The following is a 22716-nucleotide window of genomic DNA, read 5'->3' on the forward strand; positions in this document are numbered from 1 at the left end:
CAGCCAAAAGCTCACTTGTTTAGCAGTCTTTTTGTTGTGCCTGAATGCGACTCACCATCTCTGTTATATGGTGAGTAGCAAACAATCATTTCAATATTTTCTTTCTTCAGTAGTAAATATATTTATAACATGATAAATAGTGCTATGAGATCATGGCCTATAAGCAAAATGTTTGGCATAAAGAGCAACAACACTAACCAAATTTCTTGTGGCCTTGCCATAAATTAATATTATTTCAATTTTCTCTTCTACAGATAAAGTACCCCTCACTTCAAATGTGCCAGAAAATGCTCTGGAGAGGAATGGTGCACAGCCATTTGGTTGTCGTGCTTATAATGGCTTCAACACTGCAGTGGGGCACTAAGCAGTGGGTCGAGTATGTGGGAGAGTTCACTCAGTATGTTTATCCGTGGCAGGTGTGCCTATCACTGCTTTCCTTACAATTGTTGTAGATTGTATTCTACCAGTAACTGCATAGTGACAGGCATAAGTGTTGTGGCAACTGGACTGAAGAGCAAACCGAAATCATTCACCCTGATGATGACTTATGAGGGAACTCATCAACTGTTTAGAACAAAAAGTTTACATCTTTATCACAAATGAAACAAGCAGTTTCTTAATTTGAGAAATTGGAAAAAATTGACATTTATCAATTATAGTGTCGTTTACCATAAATGGAACAGGAATGTTTCAGGGAAACTCTAGTTACTTTATGGCGTAGAATCCAAATCAGAAATAAAAAGAGGATTCCCATTTGAATTAAATCAGGGGTTGCGATTTAAAAATAAGAAGCTGATTTCTCTGTGGTGGAGGGGGGATTCAGGGCAGCCAGTTTTGTCAAAAACAGAGGTTCCCTTTGAAAATTTTAATTTTTGAACTGGAACATTTTTTTCACAGAATGCATATTTTCCAAGGCATTTAGTTGCTCAAGTTAAAACAAATACCCTGTCCTTGCAGCCAGCAGCTGGAAGTTTGCTACTCATGGATCGCGCCTTCAGGTGGGCTTCCACTGTCCTGCTTTTAGTGCACGTCTAGCTGGCCTACACCAGTAACTTATATTTGTGATTTAATGGGTTACCAACCTGATACTACTATGTAGCCAACTGTGGCATTCATTTCCATCAGTGTGGACACATGCTGCTGACACTGCAACCACCACTCCTAATCTGTTGTGAGTTACTGTGTAACAGTTTTAAGTGCATACATTTGTGTATATATGTTAGTTTGGTTTCAAATTTAGATTACTAGCATTTTACTATTCCCTATTTTCTTTCTTTTTGAACAGAACATCTAAAAATAAAACTAGCCCAATCAGGATACTATTTGTTTGACTCAAGGCTGAGAAATACAATAAAAGAATTTAGAATGAAACAATGGAAACTCCAGGATGGAATGTAACAATACCAGAGAAGGAAAGTTGCCATTCATCACACAGCGGAGATGCCGCGTCGCAATAGGCACAACAAAAAGATTCACACAATTATATCTTTCGGCCATTAAGGTCTTTGTCAGCAGGAGACACACACACACACACACACACACACACACACACACACACAACTTGCACACGCGCCTGCAGTCCCAGAGATCTGAAACCACACTGGAACCACACTGCAGTGTGGTTTCAGTTCTCTGAGACTGCAGAATTTAGAATGATTACGACATGGATCTGGTGTCCTGATGTATTGTACTTATGATTGTAATAGTCTCTTTATACTCCTTTTTTACATATGAGAGCACCTGGTGAAAAGGAACTACATGTATGATATCATAAGCAGGGACAGTAGGGACACAATCCAAATAATACTTGAGAATCATACTGAGCTCATCGGCTAGAAAAGGTAGCTACAAAACAAAGTCCGATTATCAAGAGTTTAGATTAGATTAGATGAACTTCTCATTCCATGAATATGTATGTGGAATAAGTACGATTTTTTCATTATGTTATTTTAATTTTAAAAACACTAATAATAATAGTAATGATACATATAGTACATCAACTGGTGCTGTTTAGAAGTTCATCAGCAGAGTCAAAGTGGTCAGCCACAAGTAAGTCTTTCAGACTTCTTTTAAACTGACCTTTATTTGAAGCTAAACTTCTTATGGTTACTGAAAATGTGTGTTCCTTAATTAGTGGGCCCATTTTTGGGTTAAAGGAATTGACTTAAACTATTTATGTATATTGCCCTTGTTCATACTACTGATTTCATGAACATCCTATTTGTTGGAAAAAGCAATATACTATTTACAACAATTTTCATGAAAAAACAAATATACTGAGAAACAGTAGTTAGTATAAAGAATTATGTGAACAAGCTTCCTCAGACTGCTCACAAATTCACATTACCAATCATGTGTGTTTACACGCATTTGGACTTGAAAACTTTTCTTTGGCTTGAAGAGTTACCACTAAATACCATATGACATTTTATGTTACCTACGTCTGACAACATTCACAACGCACATACAGATTTGCCTAGGCACTTCGGAAGTTCTTTGGTATGCTCTTCCCAACTGAATTTATATTATCATGTTGTAATCCTAGGAACTTAAAACTGTCATTGGTGCTTTTTAATAATTTATGCATCTACTGGGTGAAAACCTCTTTCGTAATCTGAACTGCATGCAGTGAATCTTTTCGAAACTTAACAAAAGTAAGTTGGCTGTAAATCATGTATAAATGTCCATGAAAATGTTATAGGCATTTTCTTAAATCTTGGAAGTTCACTGTAATTATCTGCTGAATAGTGTTGGTTATCAGCACTTGTTTTAGTACTGGAGATTATGCAATTTGAAATAAGAAAGTGCTTTTACAGAGCAGTACAGAGAAATGGGAAAATGTGAATTAATCAGGGGAAATAAGGAGGAAAGTTACAAAACAGTATTTGACGCTTAAAATGTATTGTATAGGTATGGAAATTGCATTGGATATGAGAGGCCTTTACAAATGTCTGCTTGTGTCTGTGTATGTGCGGTTGGATATGAGTGTGTGTGCGAGTGTATACCTGTCCTTTTTTCCCCCCTAAGGGAAGTCTTTCCGCTCCCGGGATTGTAATGACTCCTTACCCCCTCCCTTAAAACCCACATCCTTTCCTCTTTCCCTCTTTCCTGAAGAAGCAACTGTTTGTTGCGAAAGCTTGAATTTTGTGTGTATGTTTGTGTGTCTATCGACCTGCCAGCGCTTTTGTTTGGTAAGTCTCATCATCTTTGTTTTTAGATATATTTTTTCCCACATGGAATGTGGACGAGAATACACTCGCGCACACGCACACACACACACACACACACACACACACACACACACACACACACACACACACACACACACACATCCATCCACACATATACAGACACAAGCAGACATATACAGAGGCAAAGAGTTTGGGCATTTTTTCCGCATGGAATGATATAAGTTTTAAAAAGAACTTTGATGTGCAGCAACATGTACACTGTATATTTCCATATTACGAAAGTATAAATTTGAATTCCACCAAACACTGCTTGTTACTTTCCGAAGCATTGAAATCGAGATTGTGATGTGCTTTTGTGAGCCAGCCATAGCTCATGTCACATGGTCTTGCCAGCCGATGATAGTGGATATTCAGAGCATAGGACACCTGATGTAGTCAGCCAACAGCAATATCACTGTTAAGTAGCACTTATACAAATTGTAAAAGTTAATATACATATACATAGTGTTGTTACAAGAAAATCAAAGCTTTCACATATAATATTGGTCTCAAAAATTAATAAGCTACAATAGAAGCTAAGCTTTAGCATATAATATTGATCTTTTTTGAGCATGTTACACTTTTTAAGATACATCACACAAATGTGCCACTAAAATTTTTAATAACAACATAAATGTCTGATCTTCTGGGCTCCAAATTTTTCTAAATGGTCGTCCTCAAAGAGTTGATTTTTAAATGAGAGTCAAACACTCCCTGATTTAAGAAATTCATTGTACATTCTCGCATATAGTTCAGCTTGCATAAAAGGAAATTTACTTTCAAAAGTAACGCTTTTCAAACAACCATTTGCAATATTTTCCCGTGACCTGTTAGAAATAAGTTTGTTTCAATAATTGCCACGAGTACCAGATAACAGGCGTCACTGGGCTTGCACAGCTACAATGATGCAGGAAGCCCATATATTCGTACGTGTAAAACATTAAAAGATCTTAACAGTATGTCATAAAAGAAACAAGACATCAGATGACACTCCCAGAGCATTGGAATTTCAGGAACCATACTAAAATGCATAATTTGGCTTACAGTGCACATTCGTATGTCCAAATTTTGATGTAAATTTTATTGGAGTACCAGTACTGTATTATCTCATGTTTGGCTCTTCATTACGGCATAATTCCATACGTGCTAGAAGATGGAAAGATGTGCTTTTGAAATGCAGCGAACAGTTGAAACTCGCCAATAGTGTAAAATTAAACACTTTTGAAACTCGCCAATAGTGTAAAATTAAACACTTTGTTTCAAATAAAATGACTGCCTCAGCGGAAAAGATTAATAAAAGCCAAATTTCTTTAGCAAACTGATAAAATTAACTTCATTGGTCTACAGGGCGATTAATGCTTGACTGTCAGAAAAGTGGAAATAAAATAAAATCTGAAACTAATAATATATTTTAGCCTTCCATAATTACGTGAATGTATCGTAATTCACTTGATAGCTCCCAGCCACAGAAATCCACTTTGTTTTCATTTGACATGTGAGTAATAAACAAAAAAGAAACAGCAAAATCACTAAACGTAAACACAACGATACTTCCAGACTGTGGCAATACTAGATAGTGGTGCCCCCCCCCCCCCTCCTCCTCCTTAGAGCATTTGAGATTTGAGGTAGGACATCAAAAATTTGTAAAAAAAATGGACTTTTCAAAAATATGTTCATTTTGGAGCGCACATCTTTCTGAAGAGTGTGATATATAAAACATGTGTTCAAGGAAATGTAAGACTTGTCGTTTGGTCTTCAGTGTGCCAAAGTGGAAGGGGGGGAACACTCGCAATTAATATTGGCTGGGATTATTTGTAACCCAGAGAACAAGAACTCTTCAGAAAATTTGCACTCTTTATTGCCTGTTAGCTAACAGCTTGCTTTTTTGTGTAACATAAAATTAAATATAGGATACATGAAACCAAGACAAGTACACATTTCTTCAATCCTTTAAGTCTTAGAAATTTTTTCTCTCTCTAACATTGCTACAGCTTTACATGGCATGCTTTCCTTACTGTGAAAGGATCTAAAACCTCATCAAACTTCATCAAAGGTTTTGCTACATGAAAACACAAAATGTCGTCGTCTAATACTGAAAAAGCTGTTAATACAAACAGTACCCAATACTGGTGTGGTTTCTAGCAATACTGGTGTGGTTTCTAGATCTGATTATGTGCATTTTGTCACTGTCTGCTAGGTAAAACGAAATAGACTTGTCCAATACTGCAGTGATTGTAACACACCATTCGAGATACAATGGGGATTCCCTCGCAGAGACATTACGTACACTATGCACGCAAAAATCAACTTATGATTCATTCAGAAATAAACTTAAGAATATGTTCAAAAAACCAACAGTTGTGCATTTCCAAATCTATGGATAATCGATACACCAACGTGTGCTGGATACTAGGCGCTTTGTGAAACAAGGTTCCCACCCCCCATTTCTACCATGCTGACATAATGTTCAGAGGGCACCGTGACTGCATCACCTCATTCATCCTATATTTTTTAAAAGAAAGAAAAAAAGGCTGGTGAAGCTGAAAAGGTTTTCCTAAAACTCAATAATGAAAGTTCTACTTATTAACATAACCATCTACATGAAAACGGGCTTGATCGGATTTCCAAAAAATTTGAATGAAGTTTGTACCCTAACTGACTTAGCCATCAATTAACAAATTCTACATTCACACAATATTAAGTCTGTAGAGGTGAAACTTAAGTTGATGCGAGTATTTTTTGAATGCTTTGACAGTCGAGCTGCAATGACAAACCAAGTTTTTGTAATTGAACAAGGACTCTTTTCTGTGGCAGCTTGCACGAATCAACATTTTTGTGTACATACGAGCGTACAACCACATTCAAAGCAGAAACAGTCTCTTTGAGGTTTTGAATCAACACTGAGACTGTGTTTAATGACAGATCTTTACAGTGTGGCATCAAAACTCTTGTCAAGCTGATGTCAAACAGTCACAATGTTGGAAAAACGCACATACTGAGACTGCACGGTCTGCATCACTCCACGGTACCTAAATGCCCTTACAGCCACACAATTTGATACCTTACACCCCACTTCTGCTACCAATGCGGTACCAATTTCAAATTTTATCCCATCCCTGTGTCATCCCCTGTTAGTGTTGATATGCAGATGCTTCTTTAAATAACTTCCTTATTCTTAAATAATGTAATGGAAAATTATTAGTGAGGTATAAATAATTAGCACTGCAGCTTGAATAGAGTGAGGGGTAGGGCAGGTGGAGAAAGGAAACAGGGAGGAGGAAAGGCATTGGGGGCGAGGGAGTAGCTGGTCACTGGAAGGGGGAATGTCACATCTGCAAGTTTACGACAGCACAAATAGCAAGAGATGCACAATGACAAGGAGAAGTGGATTGGGGGGGCAGAGAGAGGTTGTGAGTGTAGAATGAATCAAGTGTGTGTATGTGGGGGAGGGGTGGAGGGCGGGAGATAAGACAAAGGGGTGGAGGTAGAAGTGGGTGTCAGACAGGGGTTAGCAAAGGTTCGGGCCAGGAGTATTGTGGGATTGAAAGATGCAGTATTTAAATAGCTATGCAAAAATGGTGAACAGCACAACATCAAAGCTCACTAAAATGTGGTCTGGCCGCACCACTACATCATTTAGTTACCAAACAAAATGTGCTGATCAGCCCACAGGTATTTATAAAATTGTCATAAACTTTGCAATTGAGTGGGCAAACAAACAAAATCCATTTACTTATCAAATATGTTCTTTATATATTTTAAACACCTCTTATAGACTCGGTGGTAGTATAACCAAAGTGGCTTGTTTTAGTGTTCAGATTAATTGCAGTTTTGAGCTCTACATTAGTGTGGCCTTACTCAACTCCCGGTTCATCTCTCTCTCTCTAATTGATCTCATGCTGCGACTGATACAATCAAACCTAGTGACTAAGGAGAATGATACAATTACGCCCTTTTCAGACATTTTCTAGCTTTTCCCTCATCCTCAGTAATATCACTTTTAGATAGCTCCACCAGTGCTAATACACTTACTGCCTCCGAGCAAACTGTATCAACTACTATCAAGCCTATACTAATGAAATAGCCAGTTTTGCTATAGTTTTCTCTATGTACACAAACTGAAAAGAGGAAGTGCGCCAGACTTCCATAGAGGGCTGGTAGGGATAGTGTGTGACAACAACCAGTATATCCCAACTACACTCAAATTTCAGAAACACATGATTTAAAGTCCCCGCATAAATGTACCTTGCTGTAAAATTTCACTTGACAGCAGTAAGCCACTGTGTGCTGTGGTTCAAAGATACGATCTCCACCACTTCTAAAGACGTTCTCTACAGACAGAGAAAGAATATTTGGCATACCAAGTAAGTTCAGTCCACAACAGCATATCAACAACAAAATTTTAGAAATTATGAAACTGCTCTGAAAGCTTTCACATTACAATAACAGGTCTTGCTGTAATATATTACTTTTTTATGCAAAGTAAAAATTTATTTCAAGAGATCCATAATTTTTTATGAAAAAATATGCAACCAATATGTGCATATCCAAGCTCTACTACACCTTCAAAACTGCAAAACCTGTTCTTTTAATGACAAACATGTTGACCACTGCAAATCAAATAAACAGATAAACCAAATAAAATAATTTTATTGTACAGATAAAAAAATCTACTCACCAAGCAGCGACAGAACACACACATAAAAGATGGTTGTAAATGGCAAGCTTTGGGAGCCAGTGGTTCCTTCTTCAGGTAGAAGGGTTGAAGGGGAAGGAAGAGGGGTGAAGGAAAAGGGCTGGAAACGTCCCAGAGCTCTTCAGTCCTTTTCCTTCACCCCTCTTCCTTCCCCTTTAACCCTGTCGCCTGAGGAAGGAGCCACTGGCTTCCATAGCTTGCCAGTTAAAACCATTTTTTGTGTTTTTTCTGCCACCGCTTGGTGCCTAGATTTTCTATCTAATCAATAAAATAATTTATCTAAAAACAACGATGATGTGACTTACCTAACGAAAGCGCTGGCACGTCGATAGACACACAAACAAACACAAACATACACACAAAATTCAAGCTTTTGCAACAAACTGTTGCCTCATCAGGAAAGGGGAAGGAGAGGGAAAGACGAAAGGAAAAATAATTTCATACACTAAATAAAGATGTTTTCTGAATCAACTGCCAATTAATGACAAGTGGTGAAATATATAGAGTGAATGAGACATTTTACTGGAAGTCGTGTAGGAATCCAATTCCTATCTTGCTTGGGGTGTTAAAAGAATTTTAGTGGGAAGTGGTTTGTAATCTCTTTAAATTGCCTGTTTCTAGATGAAGTAGTCCACGGTTCTGAAATGCTCTTACTCGTTTACATTTCTGATTCTTTTACCTTCATAAGTCTAAATTCTGATTGAAGGTTCTCTTTCAAGCTAACAAGTTACACTTTGGATTATTACACACTGTATAGATACTGTTAAATGTAAATGAAAAAGCAATGATACAAGTACTTTAATCACAGTACTGACCACTTGATGGATCCAGTTCTAATGCTTGTTCGATGTATGGTACTGACTGGCTTGTTCCCTGATATCCATATTCCATTAGAACAATCCCTCTCATTCCAACAACACAGGCTTTACTAACATCATTAAGTTCCTTGAAAGGAATAACTTTCTTCAGTAATGTGCGAGCATCTGAGACTATTCCTGACAGATACGCAAGATGTACTGCACAAGATCTACTAATATGTTTCAGGCCATCCAAATAAGGAGCATCTTCATTTTCTATTAAACTGTCACAAGTGTGCTGGCGTTCACGAGCTGCAGCAATATCGCCTTTATACCAGTTCTCGTAACACAAAGCAAGCTGCAGACCGCATTGTCGCAGCAATAAAAATGCCCCTTCTTCACCATCTAGCTCCTCTTCTTTCTCCTCTAACCTACAAATAAAATGAAACAAATCATACATTACTAGTAATTACATATGAAATATGTAATAGTAGTAATAATAAGAAGGAGAAATTGCACCTCAAAATTAAGCTGCCAGAATGCTTTTACATCCTACAGAATGTTCATCAGAAGAATGGATCATGTACACTTTACACAATATTAACAAAATTGTAACTGCAATGAAATCAATAAAAGTAATTATAACTGAAGAGAAGTAACTACAGTACAAACACATTAGCTGGTGCTCCCACAGGAATATTCAGATTTTAATAGAATGTGGAAATTCCAGGATGGAGGCAGGAAACAAACCTGAGGAAAGACAATTACCATCCTGTAGCCGACTGGTGCATGGCGAATGTCACCAACTGACTGTGTCTCTCTCTCTCTCTCTCTCTCTCTCTCAAAAAAACACCACACACACACACACACACACACACACACACACACACACACACACACTAAAATTGCATCCTTCACCAGGAATTTAACTACCACTTGCACTCTACAAAACCTTATAATCTTATCCCTAATGTGATATTCCATTGCTCAGTAAATATATCAAGCATCCTAGTCCCTCCTTGCACCACTGCTAATATCTTGCAATCTCATGTGCCATCTGTTCACATGCAGCCAAGTTGCAAAACAATCCCTGCTGCAACCTAGTCACAGAAACTCCCTAAACAATTAAAGAAGGGTCCACATACAAAAAAAGCACTGTTACACACGTCATATGCTGTCTACCAACATGAATAGTCACTGCCGAATTACCAACTTGACCACCTGTTTGCTGAACATTCTGCAAACCAGCCCACCAATGACCTCAACAGCAGCATCAATACCCATCCTGTTGTCTTCCCAGTAAGAGCTCTTTGGACTTGCATGGGTGGGAACACACTATTCAGCACACGTAACACTTCCGCACCACCTAAACGATCCTGTGACAAATGGTGTTCCACTTCGTCATCTCTCTATTAATCCATTTAAGGTTGCTCCAGATGGTTAATCTTTGATGTTTTACAGTAGATACTATTTCCAGCAAGCAATCTTTCCATCAATAGTGTAGTTGTACAGTAGTGGATTTATTTATCCTCCTATGCGTGCACTGTGTTACAGTCATTTACAATCGGAGTCAACCGTTCCCACAATGTTCAAGTCCTCTATGAGTCACTACAGTCTTCTGGTATTGCTGCCTTCTTAAAGACAACTGCATCATCTGTGAACAGCATTATGAGGCTTCTGACTTTTTCTATTACATCATTTATATTTACGGCGAACAGTAACTTGGGGGGGGGGGGGGGGGTTGGGGAAGGAGACGAGACAGCGAGGTCATCGGTCTCATTGGATTTGGGAAGGGCGGGGAAGGAAGTTGGCCGTGCCCCTTCAAAGGAACCATCCCAGCATTTGCGATTTTAGGGAAATCACGGAAAACCTAAATCAGGATGGCCAGACGCGGGACTGAACCGTCGTCCTCCCGAATGCAAGTCCAGTATCTAACCACTGCACCACCTCACTCGGTAATTGTCCTACCACACTTCCTTGTGGTACTGCTGAGATGACCTGCAATTTCTTCCAGTCACTTGCTCCAGTGACCAATGATAAACTGCTGCTAGAAGCAGAGCCAGTTCTTTCGCGTAATGTCCATAGAATCTCACAGGTACCCCATCTGGTTCAGAAGCCTTTTCACTAGTAAGCAAGTGTAATCGCTTTTCTATTCTGTGATTGTTTACCTCAATAGCTGCCATTTTGTCATCTGTATGACGACTGAAAGATTTGAGCGTATTTTGATCTTCCGTTGCGAAACAAATTTAGAAGATCAGTTTCAGTATTTCGGTCTTCTCTCTGCCACCTTCTGTTTCAGTGCCAGTATCATCACTGAGTGGCTGAATCAACTGTTTCAAATCACTTTCTGGTTTTATGAAACACTAATATCTCTTAGGGCTTTTAATCAGATCAGGTTGCAAAATTTTACTTTCAAAATCATTGAATGGTCCTCTCGATGCTCTCCTTTTGCTCATTTTCGCTTCATTCTGCTGTTGTTCGTCAGCTAGGTTTTAAATTCTTTTAAATCTGTGATGAATCTGTCTTTTCATACAAAGCCATTTTCTAATGTGGCTATTGAACTACTGAGTATCTTCACCATCCTTTAAGACGTTGTCCAGAACGCACTTGCATCTTGAACAATGCTTTTGAATTTTTTCCATTTGTGCTCCAGATTGTTCTCAGCACTGAATATTCGATGCCAACTACTCAGATACTGAGCAATTTGTATCCTGGCACACACTTACTAAGCAAGAATATTGCCTTATCTTTCTTAACAGTCCTTATAACAGCCGTATTCATTGATGCCATCACTGCCTTATGACCACTGGTGCCCTCGTCTACATTAACTGCTTTGAATAGTTCAGATTTGTTTGTTGCTAGGAGGTCAAGACTTTACATTCAAGAGTTGGTTCTCTAAATATCTGCTCAAAGTAATTTTCAAACAAAACATTCAGAATAACATCACCCAAATCCCTGTTGTTAGCCTCCCTTTTTCATTCTATATCTGGCAAGCTGAAGTCACTCCCTATTACAATAGCAAATTTATTCATTAAATTCAAATGCTCTCTGAAGTGATCAATCACTACAGCTCCTGAAAGAAGCTGTCTACAAAAGCAGTCGATTACCGTCTTTGACCCAACTTTGAATGCGTAACTTCACACACATTAATGCACATCCAGGATCATGAGAAAAATGCTAGATATTATTGTGTTCTTTACTACAATAAATATGCCACTACCACTGGCATTTAACCTAACCTTATGATACATTCAAACAACAGAAAAAGACAGACATCACACACACACACACACACACACACACACACACACGACCACCACAGTCTCTGGCTACTGAGGCCAGACTGCTAGTAGCCGCACATGATGGAGGCAAGCAGATGGTTGGGGTACGGAGGAGGCTGGGGCAGCGACAGGGAGAGATAGCAAGGTAGGGGTGGGGGACAATGAAGTGCTGCTTGTGGAAGCGTAAGTAAAAAGACTGAGGGTGTGTGTGTGTGGAATAGAGGGCTGTGTAGTGGTGGAATGAAAACAGAGAAGGGGCCAAATGGGTAACGACAATGACTAGCAAAGGTTGGGGCCAGGAGAGTTATGGGGAGAGTTCCCACATGCTCAGTTCACAAAAGCTGGTGTTGGTGAAAAGGATCCAGATAGCACACGCTGTGAAGCAGCCATTGAAATGAAGAAAGTTGTGTTGGGCGGTGTAATCACCAACGGGATGATCCAGCTGTTTCTTGGCCAGTTTGTCAGTGGCCATCCATGCAGACAGACAGCTTGTTTGTTGTCGCGCCCACATAGAATGCAGCACAGTGGTTGCAGCTTAGCTTGTACATCACATGAGTGGTTTCGAAGGTAGCCCTGCCTCTGATCGGATAAGTGATGCTTGTAACTGGACTGAAGTCAGCGGTGGTGGGAGGATGTATGGAACAGGTCTTGCATCTATGTCATTTACAGGGATATGAGCCATGAGGCTAGGGTTGCGTGCAAGGGTTGTGCAGGGATGGACAAGGATATTGTGTAGGTTCAATAGGTGGCAGAATACCACTGTGAGGGGAGTGGGGAGGAAGGTGGGTAGGACACTCCTCTTTGCAGGACATCACTAGAAGCAGTCAAAACCCTGGCAGAGAATGTGATTCAGTACTATCTGGTACTGAGTAATGAAAGGAATGATCCTCTGTGGCTGGATGGTGGGAATTTGGAAGGTGGTGGGCGACTGGAAAGATAAGGCATGGGAGATCTGGTTTTGAACAAGGTTGGGAGGGTAATTAAGGTCTAAGGTCTAAGTCTCTCGGTATATTTTGAGAGATGCAATGCCCACGGGTGGCTAGGTTATATGGAATGGCCTACTTGGGATAGATTGGTTGACAGCTGTCGAAGTGGAGGTATTGCTGGTGGTTGGTAGATTTGATATGGACAGAGGTACTGATGTAGCCATCTTTGAGGTGGAGGTTAACATCAAGGAAGGTGGCTCGTTGGTTTGAGTAGGACCAGGTGCTTGTTCGGTTGAGTAGGACCAGGTGAAGCAAATAGGGGAGCAGGTGTTGAGGTTCTGGAGGAATGAGGCTAGGATATCCAAACCCTCAATCCGGACATAAAGATGTCATCAATGAATCGGAACCAGGTGAGGGGTTTGGGATTCTGGGTGTTTAGGAAAGATTCCTCTAGATGGCTCATGAACAGGTTGGTACAGAATGGTGCCGTGTGGGTGCCCATAGCCGTTGACTATGACGAATGTTGAACCCTCCCTAATTCAGTTCACTCCTCCATCCAACCATGACCCACCCCCACAGCCCCCAAATCACCCCCTGTTAATTTTCCAGAATTTCTTAATCTTGAACCTTGCCTCACCATCATTCCCCAAATCCCTCAACATGCAAATGAGCATTCACTACAAACAAATCTGGGGTACAGCTATGGGCACCTGCATGGCACCATCTTATGTCAAACTATTCATGGGCCAACTACAGGAATCTTTCCTAAAGGTTCAGATTCACTGATGACACCTTCGTGATCTGGATCGAGGGTGAGGACACCCTATCCACATTCCTCCAGAACCTCAACACCTTCTCCTCGATTTGCTTCATCCGGTCCCACTCAACCCAACAAGCACGTATTCAACCCAACAAGCCACCTTCTTTGATGCTGACCCCCACCTCACAGACGGCTACATCAGTACCTCTATCCATATCAAACCTACGAACCACTAGCAAACCTCCACTTCAACAGCTGCCACCCATTCCATACCAAGAAATCCCTTCCATATAGCCTAGCCACCATGTGTAATGACAAGCGGTCCCTCTTGAAATATACTGAGGGTCCCATGAGGCCTTCATAGACCGTACTTACCCTCCCAACCTTGTACAAGCACAGATCTCCTATGCCTTCTCTCTTCAGTCAACACCACTTCCCCAAGTCCCACCATCCAGCCACAAAGGAGCATTCCCCCATGACTCAATACCACCACAACTGGAGCAATTGAATCACATTCTCTGACAGGGTTTCGACCACCTCTATCGCACCCTGAAATGAGGAATGTCTTCCCACTATCCCCACCCCTCTCACGGTGGTATTCTGCCACCCATTGAACCTACACAATATTCTTGCCCATTCCTACACAATGCCTGCTCCCAACCCCTTGCCTCATGGCTCACGCCCCTGTAATATATCTAGATGCAAAACCTGTTCCATACATCCTCCCACCACCACCACCACCACCACCTACTCCAGTCCAATCACTTATCTCATCAAAGGTAGGGTCACTTATGAAACCAGTCATGTGATCTGTCCGACAAACTGTGGCCAAGAAACAGCTGGACCACCCCGCTGCTGAGCACGCAGCCCAACACATTCTTCATTTCAATGACTGCTTCACCCCTGTTCCCATTTCAGTTCTTCACAGCCCACTATTCCACCAACACACCCTCAGATTTTTTTTTACTTCTCCCCTTTCCACTCCCCACCCCCTCTCCATCTAACCTGCACCTACCTGCCCTACCCTGTCTCCACCTTGTCCCTGTATGTTCCCACAAGCAATAACCCACCAACCCTACCCCACTATCCCTCCCCAACCCCACCCCAGCCTTCTCCTTACCTCCATCAACTGGTTGCATCTCCCATCATGCGCTATTGCTCACCATCTGGCCTCAGTAGCCAGAGACTGTGGTCGTGCGTGTGCGTGTGTTTGTGTGTGTGTGTGTATAGCATATTATTAACAAAAGCCTTGTTGGCCATAAGTTCACTTTCTAATGGACTATCCTTATGATAAACATTCAAATCTGAAGTTAGTATCTCATTACTATTCACTTCCAGCTGCAACCAACTTCCTGTTCCTAATACTATCTGTGGACACGATTATCTTTAATATGGAACACTAATTCTGAGACCTCACCATGGATGTTCCTCCAGTTTACCTGTATCATATAACCCTTTTCTATTTCCAATCTGTGAGGATGAGCATTCTCCGAGAATAATGTGGCTGAGCTCTCTTCGATATCAGCCAGCAATTCATCACTGATCCCAAGGGGGTGGTGGAAGGTACACTTGAAAAAAGTGCAACTCTCCACCCAATAATGGAGGTAGAGAAATTTACGTGAGATACCATCGCAGAATCGTCTGAGCCTCTGGTTTAGACTTTCCACTCTGCTCCAAACCAAAGGATCGCAATCAACTCTGGGTATGATGCACAAATAATGAGCTTAGCCTGCATCATCAGTGGTAACTGCCTTCATCGAACTGGTCGTCAGCTGGAAGGTACTGAGAATGGCCTAAGAACCAATGCGGCAGGTGTCATTCACGCTGACATGAGCAGCAATTTGCACCCAGTACGTTCGATAGCTGACGGCAGAGCCTCCTCCGCGTCTTGAATGAGATGCCGCCAACTTACAATATAAATGCCACATCCATAAAACTACTGATCATTTATCTGACCAATCATAAGCAGCGTACAAAGCTGAATTATGAAATTAATTATCAGATCAAACATTTCCAATCCAGCTATGAAACAATAAAACGTGTACCTCAGGGCTCCATATTGGGCCCTTTCCTTTTGCTGGTCTACATTAATGATTTAGAGGCACCTCTGTACTCCCAATTAGTAAGTTATGCAGATGGCTTAAGTCAAATAACTACTTACATCCATGATCAAGGTCTAATCAGCTGTCAAACGAATATTGCCGCGGATATAAACATGAAATGAAGTACGATGAGGCCAGCAACATGGTGCAAACACTCAGTTTCCGGGACAGCATAATTAAGGAATGTATCAAAATAAAGATGTCAGAAAACATAACAAACAGAGACAGAGTGAAAAGTGATCACGAAAAGCAACTGCCAAAAATATGAGGGTAGTTCAGAAAGTAACCACTATATGATGGTAAATAATACTCGCAAAGAAAAAAAATTATTATATTGACCTTGCAACTACAACTTTCTGTTATTTTACAATTATAGTTGGTGGTGACTTTAATTTACTCTCAATATGTTGGCAAAAATACAAACAGAGTACACATAAAACATCATCTGAACTTGCACTAAACCCATTCTCTGAAAATTACTTCAAGCAGTTACCCACGCGAATAGTAAATGGTTGTAAAAATACACCTTGACCTCTTGGCAACAAATAATCTTGACCTAACAACGAGCATCAAAACAGACAGGGATTAGTGAACACAGGGTTGATGTAGCAAGATTGAATACTGTAACCCCCAAATCCTCCAAAAATAAACGAAAAATATATCTATTCAAAAAAGCAGATAAAAATGCCTTCCTGAGAGACAAACTGAGAGACCATCTCCACTCCTACCAAACCAACAATGTTGGTATACATCAGATGTGCCTTGAATTCAAAGAAATAGTATTGACAGAAATTGAGAGATTGATATCAAATAAATTAACAAACGACGGAGCTGTCCCCCCTTGGTACACAAAACAGTTCAGAACACTGTTGCAGAAACAATGAGAAAAGCACGCCAAACTTAAATGAATCCAAAATCTCCAAGACTGGCAATCTTTTACAGACACTCAATGCGAGATGCTTATAATAGTTTCCAGAATGAAACTTTGTCTCGAAACACAGCAGAAAATCCAAAGAGATTCTGGTTGTATGTAAAATATGCTAGCAGCAAGATGCAGTCAATGCCTTCTCTGCACAATAGCAATGGAAAAACTATTGACGACAGTGCTGCAAAAGCAGAGTTGCCAAACACAGCCTTTCAAAATCCCTTCAACAAAGAAGACAAAGCAAATATTCTGGAATTCAAATCAAGAACGCTTAATAAAAGCAAGTCTTCTGATCTAAACTGTACACCAGTTAGGTTCCTTTCAGAGTATGCTGATGCAATAGCTCCATACTTAACAATCATATACAACTGCTTGCTCGACAAAAAATCTGTACCCAAAGATTGGTATGTTGTACAGGTCATACCAATATTCAAGATAGGTAGTAAGAATAATTCACTAAATTACAGGCCCATTATCATTAACTTCAATATGCACCAGGATTTTGGAACATATACACATTCGAACATTATGAATTATCTCAAAGAGAACGGTCCATCGATACACAGTCAACATGGATTTAGAAAACATTGTTCTTGTGAAACACAACTAGCTCTTTACAAACATGCAAGTGTTGAGTGCTACTGACAAGGGATTTCAAATGGATTCAATTTTACCAGATTTCCAAAAGGCTTTTGACACTACACCACACAAGCCGCTTGCCGTGAAATTGCATGCTTATGGAATATAGTCTCAGTTATGTGAGTGGATTTGTGATTTCCTGTCAGGGGGGAGTCACAGTTTGTTGTAATTGATGGAAAGTCAGAGTAAAACAGAAGTGATTTCTGGAGTTCCTCAAGGTAGTGTTACAGGCCCTCTGCTGTCCCTTATCTATATAAATGATTTAGGAGAAAATCTAAGCATCCGTCCTAGGTTGCTTACAGATGATGCTGTTATTTATCATCTAGTAAACTTATCAGAAGATCAAAACAAATTACAAAACGATTTAGAAAAGATATGTGAACAGTGAGTAAATTGGCAACTCACCCGAAATAAAGAAATGTGAGAGGTCATCCACATGAATTCTAAAAGGAATCCATTAAACTTTGATTACGCTATAAATCGCTTAACTCTAAAGGCTGTAAACTCAACTTAATACCTATGGATTACAATTACAAACAATTTAAATTGGAAAGAACACAAAGGAAATGTTGTGGGGAAGACAAACCAAAAAAATGACTTTTATTGGCAGAACACTTGGAAAATGTAACCGATCTACTAAGGAGACTGTCTACACTACGCTTGTCCATCCTCTTCTGGAGTGCTGCTGCACAGTCTGAGATCCTTACCTGACAGGATTAACGGACTACATCGAGAAAATTCAAAGAAGGCCAGCATAACATTTCTGTCGCAATTTCCTCCACAAAATACATTCAGTTTCAGCGAGACTCTTTCATGTTCAATGGCGGCTTTTGCGACCTTCAAATTCTTACATTATGGTGATTTACTTTACCCGATACACAAACCGTTGATTTGCTCAAAAAGACGAGTCATTCAGAAAAAGGTTCTCTGCCACATCCTGGAAAACTGAAATGCAAAACTCGTACCTGATGGTAACCTCCCCTCAACCACCAGATTTTCTGAACTGTGCAGATGAGAGTTATCCTTGCAACACTCTCTGCTCCCAAAATTATACTGGCCTCAACCTAGCGCTCACACCCTCTATCCAACAGTTTCCACCACCTCTGTCCTATAACCTCCTCCCTGTTCCCATCCCCTCACCCTCACTGTATGCTGCCTTCTGCCAAAGCAGTTGCCTGTCATTCCCATTCCCTGCTCCCCTCTTTTTCTGCTCCCTGCCTCTGCTATCCCTCCCTCTTCCCTGCCCAACTCCAGAATCCCGCTCAACGTGACGGTTGCATTCCAGTTCAAGCTAATGGAGATAGTGTGAGATTTGCTTGCTTATGGGAATATTTTCTTTCTGAAGGAGGCTTTGGCCAAATGCTAAATGTGTGACAGTCTTTATGTTGTGTCTGTCTGCAACTTAATGTATCATCTTTACTGTGAGTCGGAATCTATACCAACAATTTCCATTACTTGAATGCACGAATTATGTTCATTTACAGCTCTGGTTCTGTGTAACCTGAAGCCATCTGTTTTACATTATATAGTAGATTGTTGAACTGTACCTTTAACTGTCTTGCAGCTAGCTTCAAAAACATTTACTTTAAGAACCATACCTGCCAGAAGACATGGAAACCAACAACGTCTTTTCATATCAAACAGCCAAAGAAGGTTCACTGGCAAATTAGTGTCTATAACTTATCTAATATTGTTGCAAATACCCCATTTTATAGATATTATTGTAACTGGCTGGGTAAGTCACTTCCAAGGAAGGGGGGAAGGGAAAGTAATACTAGCTCCAATAGGACCACAACTAGAAAATCACTGAGGTCTTCAAGCCAACTTTCACGCTGAGGCCAGCTTTTACTTAATGAACAGTACTTCACACGTAGCATTTCTTATCGTCAAAGACTCACCACCTCATTATTTCCCATTAATCACCACATCTGCAAAAATACGAAGTACCTGTCATCAACTCTCTGAGTTTATGTATGATTTTATTTGAGTCTGTGAAAATTACAAGTAATTAAGATACCAGCATTTATGCCTGTGCACGGCAAATACAATACCTCGTTATGACATTTACTGGCGATTTGTGAATCAGCATATCTTTCATTTCCCAAGTGAATGGGCACTGCAAGGCATCGAGCTGGTGCTGAAGCTCATCACCTAGGGATATCTTCTCAACTGAACCAATAAGTTCATCAATTTTTGAGTCTGCAAATGTGAACATATTAATGTTACATCTCCAACATTACCATTTTAAGTCAAACGAGAGGTATAAACTTCAAAAATTTAAAATATGTCACAACAACAACATAAAAATTTTCTGTGACACGGGTGAAAAAAACAATATGATACGTCAATACATTACTACTCACCACACACAGGAGGTAATAAGCGAAACACAGGCAAATGTAAAGTACACTTAAAAATACAAATAGCTATCAGAGAAGGTCCTTCCTCAGATGCAAGTGCGCGCATGCACACGCACACACACAAACACACATGGCCACTGTTGTCTCTTAACACTGAGGCCCAAATGTGATGAGCAGCCAACTCTGGTGGGGTGCGTAGTAGGGACACAAAAGAGGCACGGGTCGGGGAAGGATAGCAGGGTATGGGTAGGGAAAGGTGCTATAGTGCTGCCTGTGTAAGTGCGCAGTGTGTGTGCAAAAATGTGGAGGGAACAGGGCAGTGGGCTGTTAGTTACAGCTTAAGGATGACTGGGAGGCAGGGGGGGGGGAGGAGGATGTGACAGGAGAGAGGGGAAAGGACCACACAGGTATGTTTGGGGGACAGCAAGTGTGTGAGGCTGGAGTGGCAGAAGGTAGAGGCAGGTTGAGGACAGGGACTAGTAGAGGTTGAGGCCAAAGGGGTAACCTCCACGCCGTACAGTGGATCACACAGTATCTATGTCAATGCAGGTGTTATGAGAACAAGGGTATGTTTGTAGCAATTCCGGGATGCACAATTCTGAAAATCTGTTGTTGATGGGAAGAACGCAGATAACAAAGACTGTGAAGCAGTTGAACTGAGGCATACAATGTTGTGCAGGGGCAACTGAGTGCTTCTGCTGTCTATCACCATTTGGAGCTGACCTTTCATGTGGGCAAGCCTGAACTGCCCACTACAGTCCTGTCAGAGGCATCCCTTACCCCAATAAAGGCAGGACAATCTGTGAAAGCAATCATGAGGCCAAACAACTTAGGTGCAACTACTGTGCCACACTCTATGGGGGCATGGTAACAACAATCTGTCTGTCTGGATCAATGGCCATAGCCAAACTGTGACCAAGTGACAGCTGGACCATCCTGTTGTGAACATGTCACACAACACTATGTGCTTAACTTCAATAACTGGGACACAGACTGGGCCATTTGGAGTCCTCAAACCAACTACACCTTTTCAGAATTGCGCAGGTGGGAACTCTACCTACAACATATCCTCGTTTCTGTGACCCCTCTGGCCTCCAGTCTCTCTAGCCCCTGTCTCCATCTGCCTCTATCCCCTTACCTGCTCCCACTCCATCCTCACACATGGTTGCTACAACAGCAGCACACTTTCATAAACCTTTCCCTTCCTTGCCTCTCTCCTCTCCCTTTTCCATTCAAGCGACAGACTCTCGATGCTACAACCCACTATCCTGTTCCTGCCACATCCCAGTACACTTCCACAGGTAACTTTACACAAATACATCACCATTTTCACCTCAGTCTTCACTGCAGGTACATCATTCCACTTCAAAAGCAGATTTCCCAGGCCATCACATCCAATCCTGGTACTGCTTATCCCTCCAAAGAACAACTTCAGAGCACACCACTGGTGACTGTATTATCCTGGTCTGGAATGTACTGATCAGCTACTGTGATAACACCATGCATTCCTAGTATCATGCCCTGAAATGAGATCTAGCCTGACTGAAATTTTGCCCACCACACCTAGAATAGCTTTTTGTAACCGCCCCAATTCCCTCAATGTTCTTGAAGAACCCTATGTTCCTTCTGGACCCATTTACCCTATGGCTCCTATCCTTGTGACCGTGCAAGACTTGCCCTATGCACCCTCCTACCACAACCTATAGCCACATTGTAACTGGCAAAGGTGAGCCCTTGTGAAGCGGCATGTCATATCAGCAGTTATGTAAACACTGCCCAGCCTTTACATTGGCATGACTACCAACATATTATCAATTAGGATTAATGGGCAAAGGCAGAGGGTATATAATAGGAACACACAATATCCTGTTGCAGAGCACACTCTAAAATATGCCAATCATGACTTCAGTGTCTGTTTCACCACATGCAACATCTCGATTTTTCACCCAGACACCAGTTTCTCAGAACTACCCAGGTGGGGACTAGCACTACAACATGTCCTTGGATCTCGCCACCAAACTGGCCTTAATTTATGTTAATTTCTTCCACTTCAGCATTTCTTCACAGTAACTACTCTTTTCTTCACTCTGTTTCAGTTTTCTACATCTTTCACTGTCTTACCCATCTATTTTTCATCAACCCCCTCCCACCTCTGTTACGTACAATGCAATTAGCTTTTCACTCTTATTAACTCATGCACGATGTTTAAGCAGTAACCTCTGTCTTGTATATTACCCTGTATTCCACCTTTAAGCTCTCAGGTTTTCAAATCTCGTCCGATACCGAGTCTTTCCTTCTCATTCCATATAGTAAATCTCCCCTGATCTGCAGTTCTGGGTGGCTCTCCCGAAATCTACCCCTTTTCCTAGACCTCTCCAGTCCTTTTGCTTCAACCCTCTTCCTTTCCCTCCCTCAACCCTTCTTCCTGAAGGAGGAGGTATTAGCTCCAAAAGCTTGACTAATTACAACCTTCTTTTATGTGTGTTCTCCCGCCAATGCTTGGTGAGTAGATTTTTTATCTATATAATTAAATTATTTTGGCAAAAATTGATTGTTTTTGTTTTTATATTAGAACAATTTGTCTGCCACAAAAGCACCTACTTGGGTTAAAAACAAATGTTTTGTCACAAACAGTTGTCAACTCTTGTGAATGCCTTAAAAAGTATGTAGTAGGTTTTCCAATATTACTTAATAATGTCACCACAACTAACGCAATTCTCAATTAATCAGGCACAACTCCGAATTCCCAATTCATCATGCACAACTCCACGTATGACCCTGATGGCTAATTTTTTGCTAAACATTGCCTTCCAATTTACTACCCCATATGACACCAAAAAATTTATGCATGCAAAGTAAACATGTTTTGGTGAATTACTGGGGCACCTACATCCAGCTTCTACAAAATGTCATGAAAATGTGACTTATACAATAGCTTGCCAATTACCATCAGTCACAGTCTTCCAATTCTTTAATTTATGTGCAAACAGAGTTGCATCT

The 22716-nt window shown here is 40.8% G+C and overlaps 1 protein-coding gene across 6 annotated transcripts in view; it reads right to left on the reverse strand.

Annotated features, from left to right (window-relative positions):
• The window catches only part of LOC124787752, an 83463-nt gene that overhangs the window by 40029 nt on the left and 20718 nt on the right, over positions 1-22716 (reverse strand). For all 6 annotated transcript variants that reach the window (XM_047254619.1, XM_047254622.1, XM_047254624.1 and 3 more), the window contains 2 exons: positions 19408-19555; positions 8742-9154 (listed from right to left, as the gene is read on the reverse strand). In XM_047254619.1, coding sequence (XP_047110575.1) covers positions 8742-9154; positions 19408-19555 — 561 coding nt within the window. The remainder of the gene's footprint in view (positions 1-8741; positions 9155-19407; positions 19556-22716) is intronic.

Source organism: Schistocerca piceifrons, chromosome 3 (genome assembly GCF_021461385.2).
Source record: "Schistocerca piceifrons isolate TAMUIC-IGC-003096 chromosome 3, iqSchPice1.1, whole genome shotgun sequence".
Lineage (NCBI taxonomy): Eukaryota > Metazoa > Arthropoda > Insecta > Orthoptera > Acrididae > Schistocerca > Schistocerca piceifrons.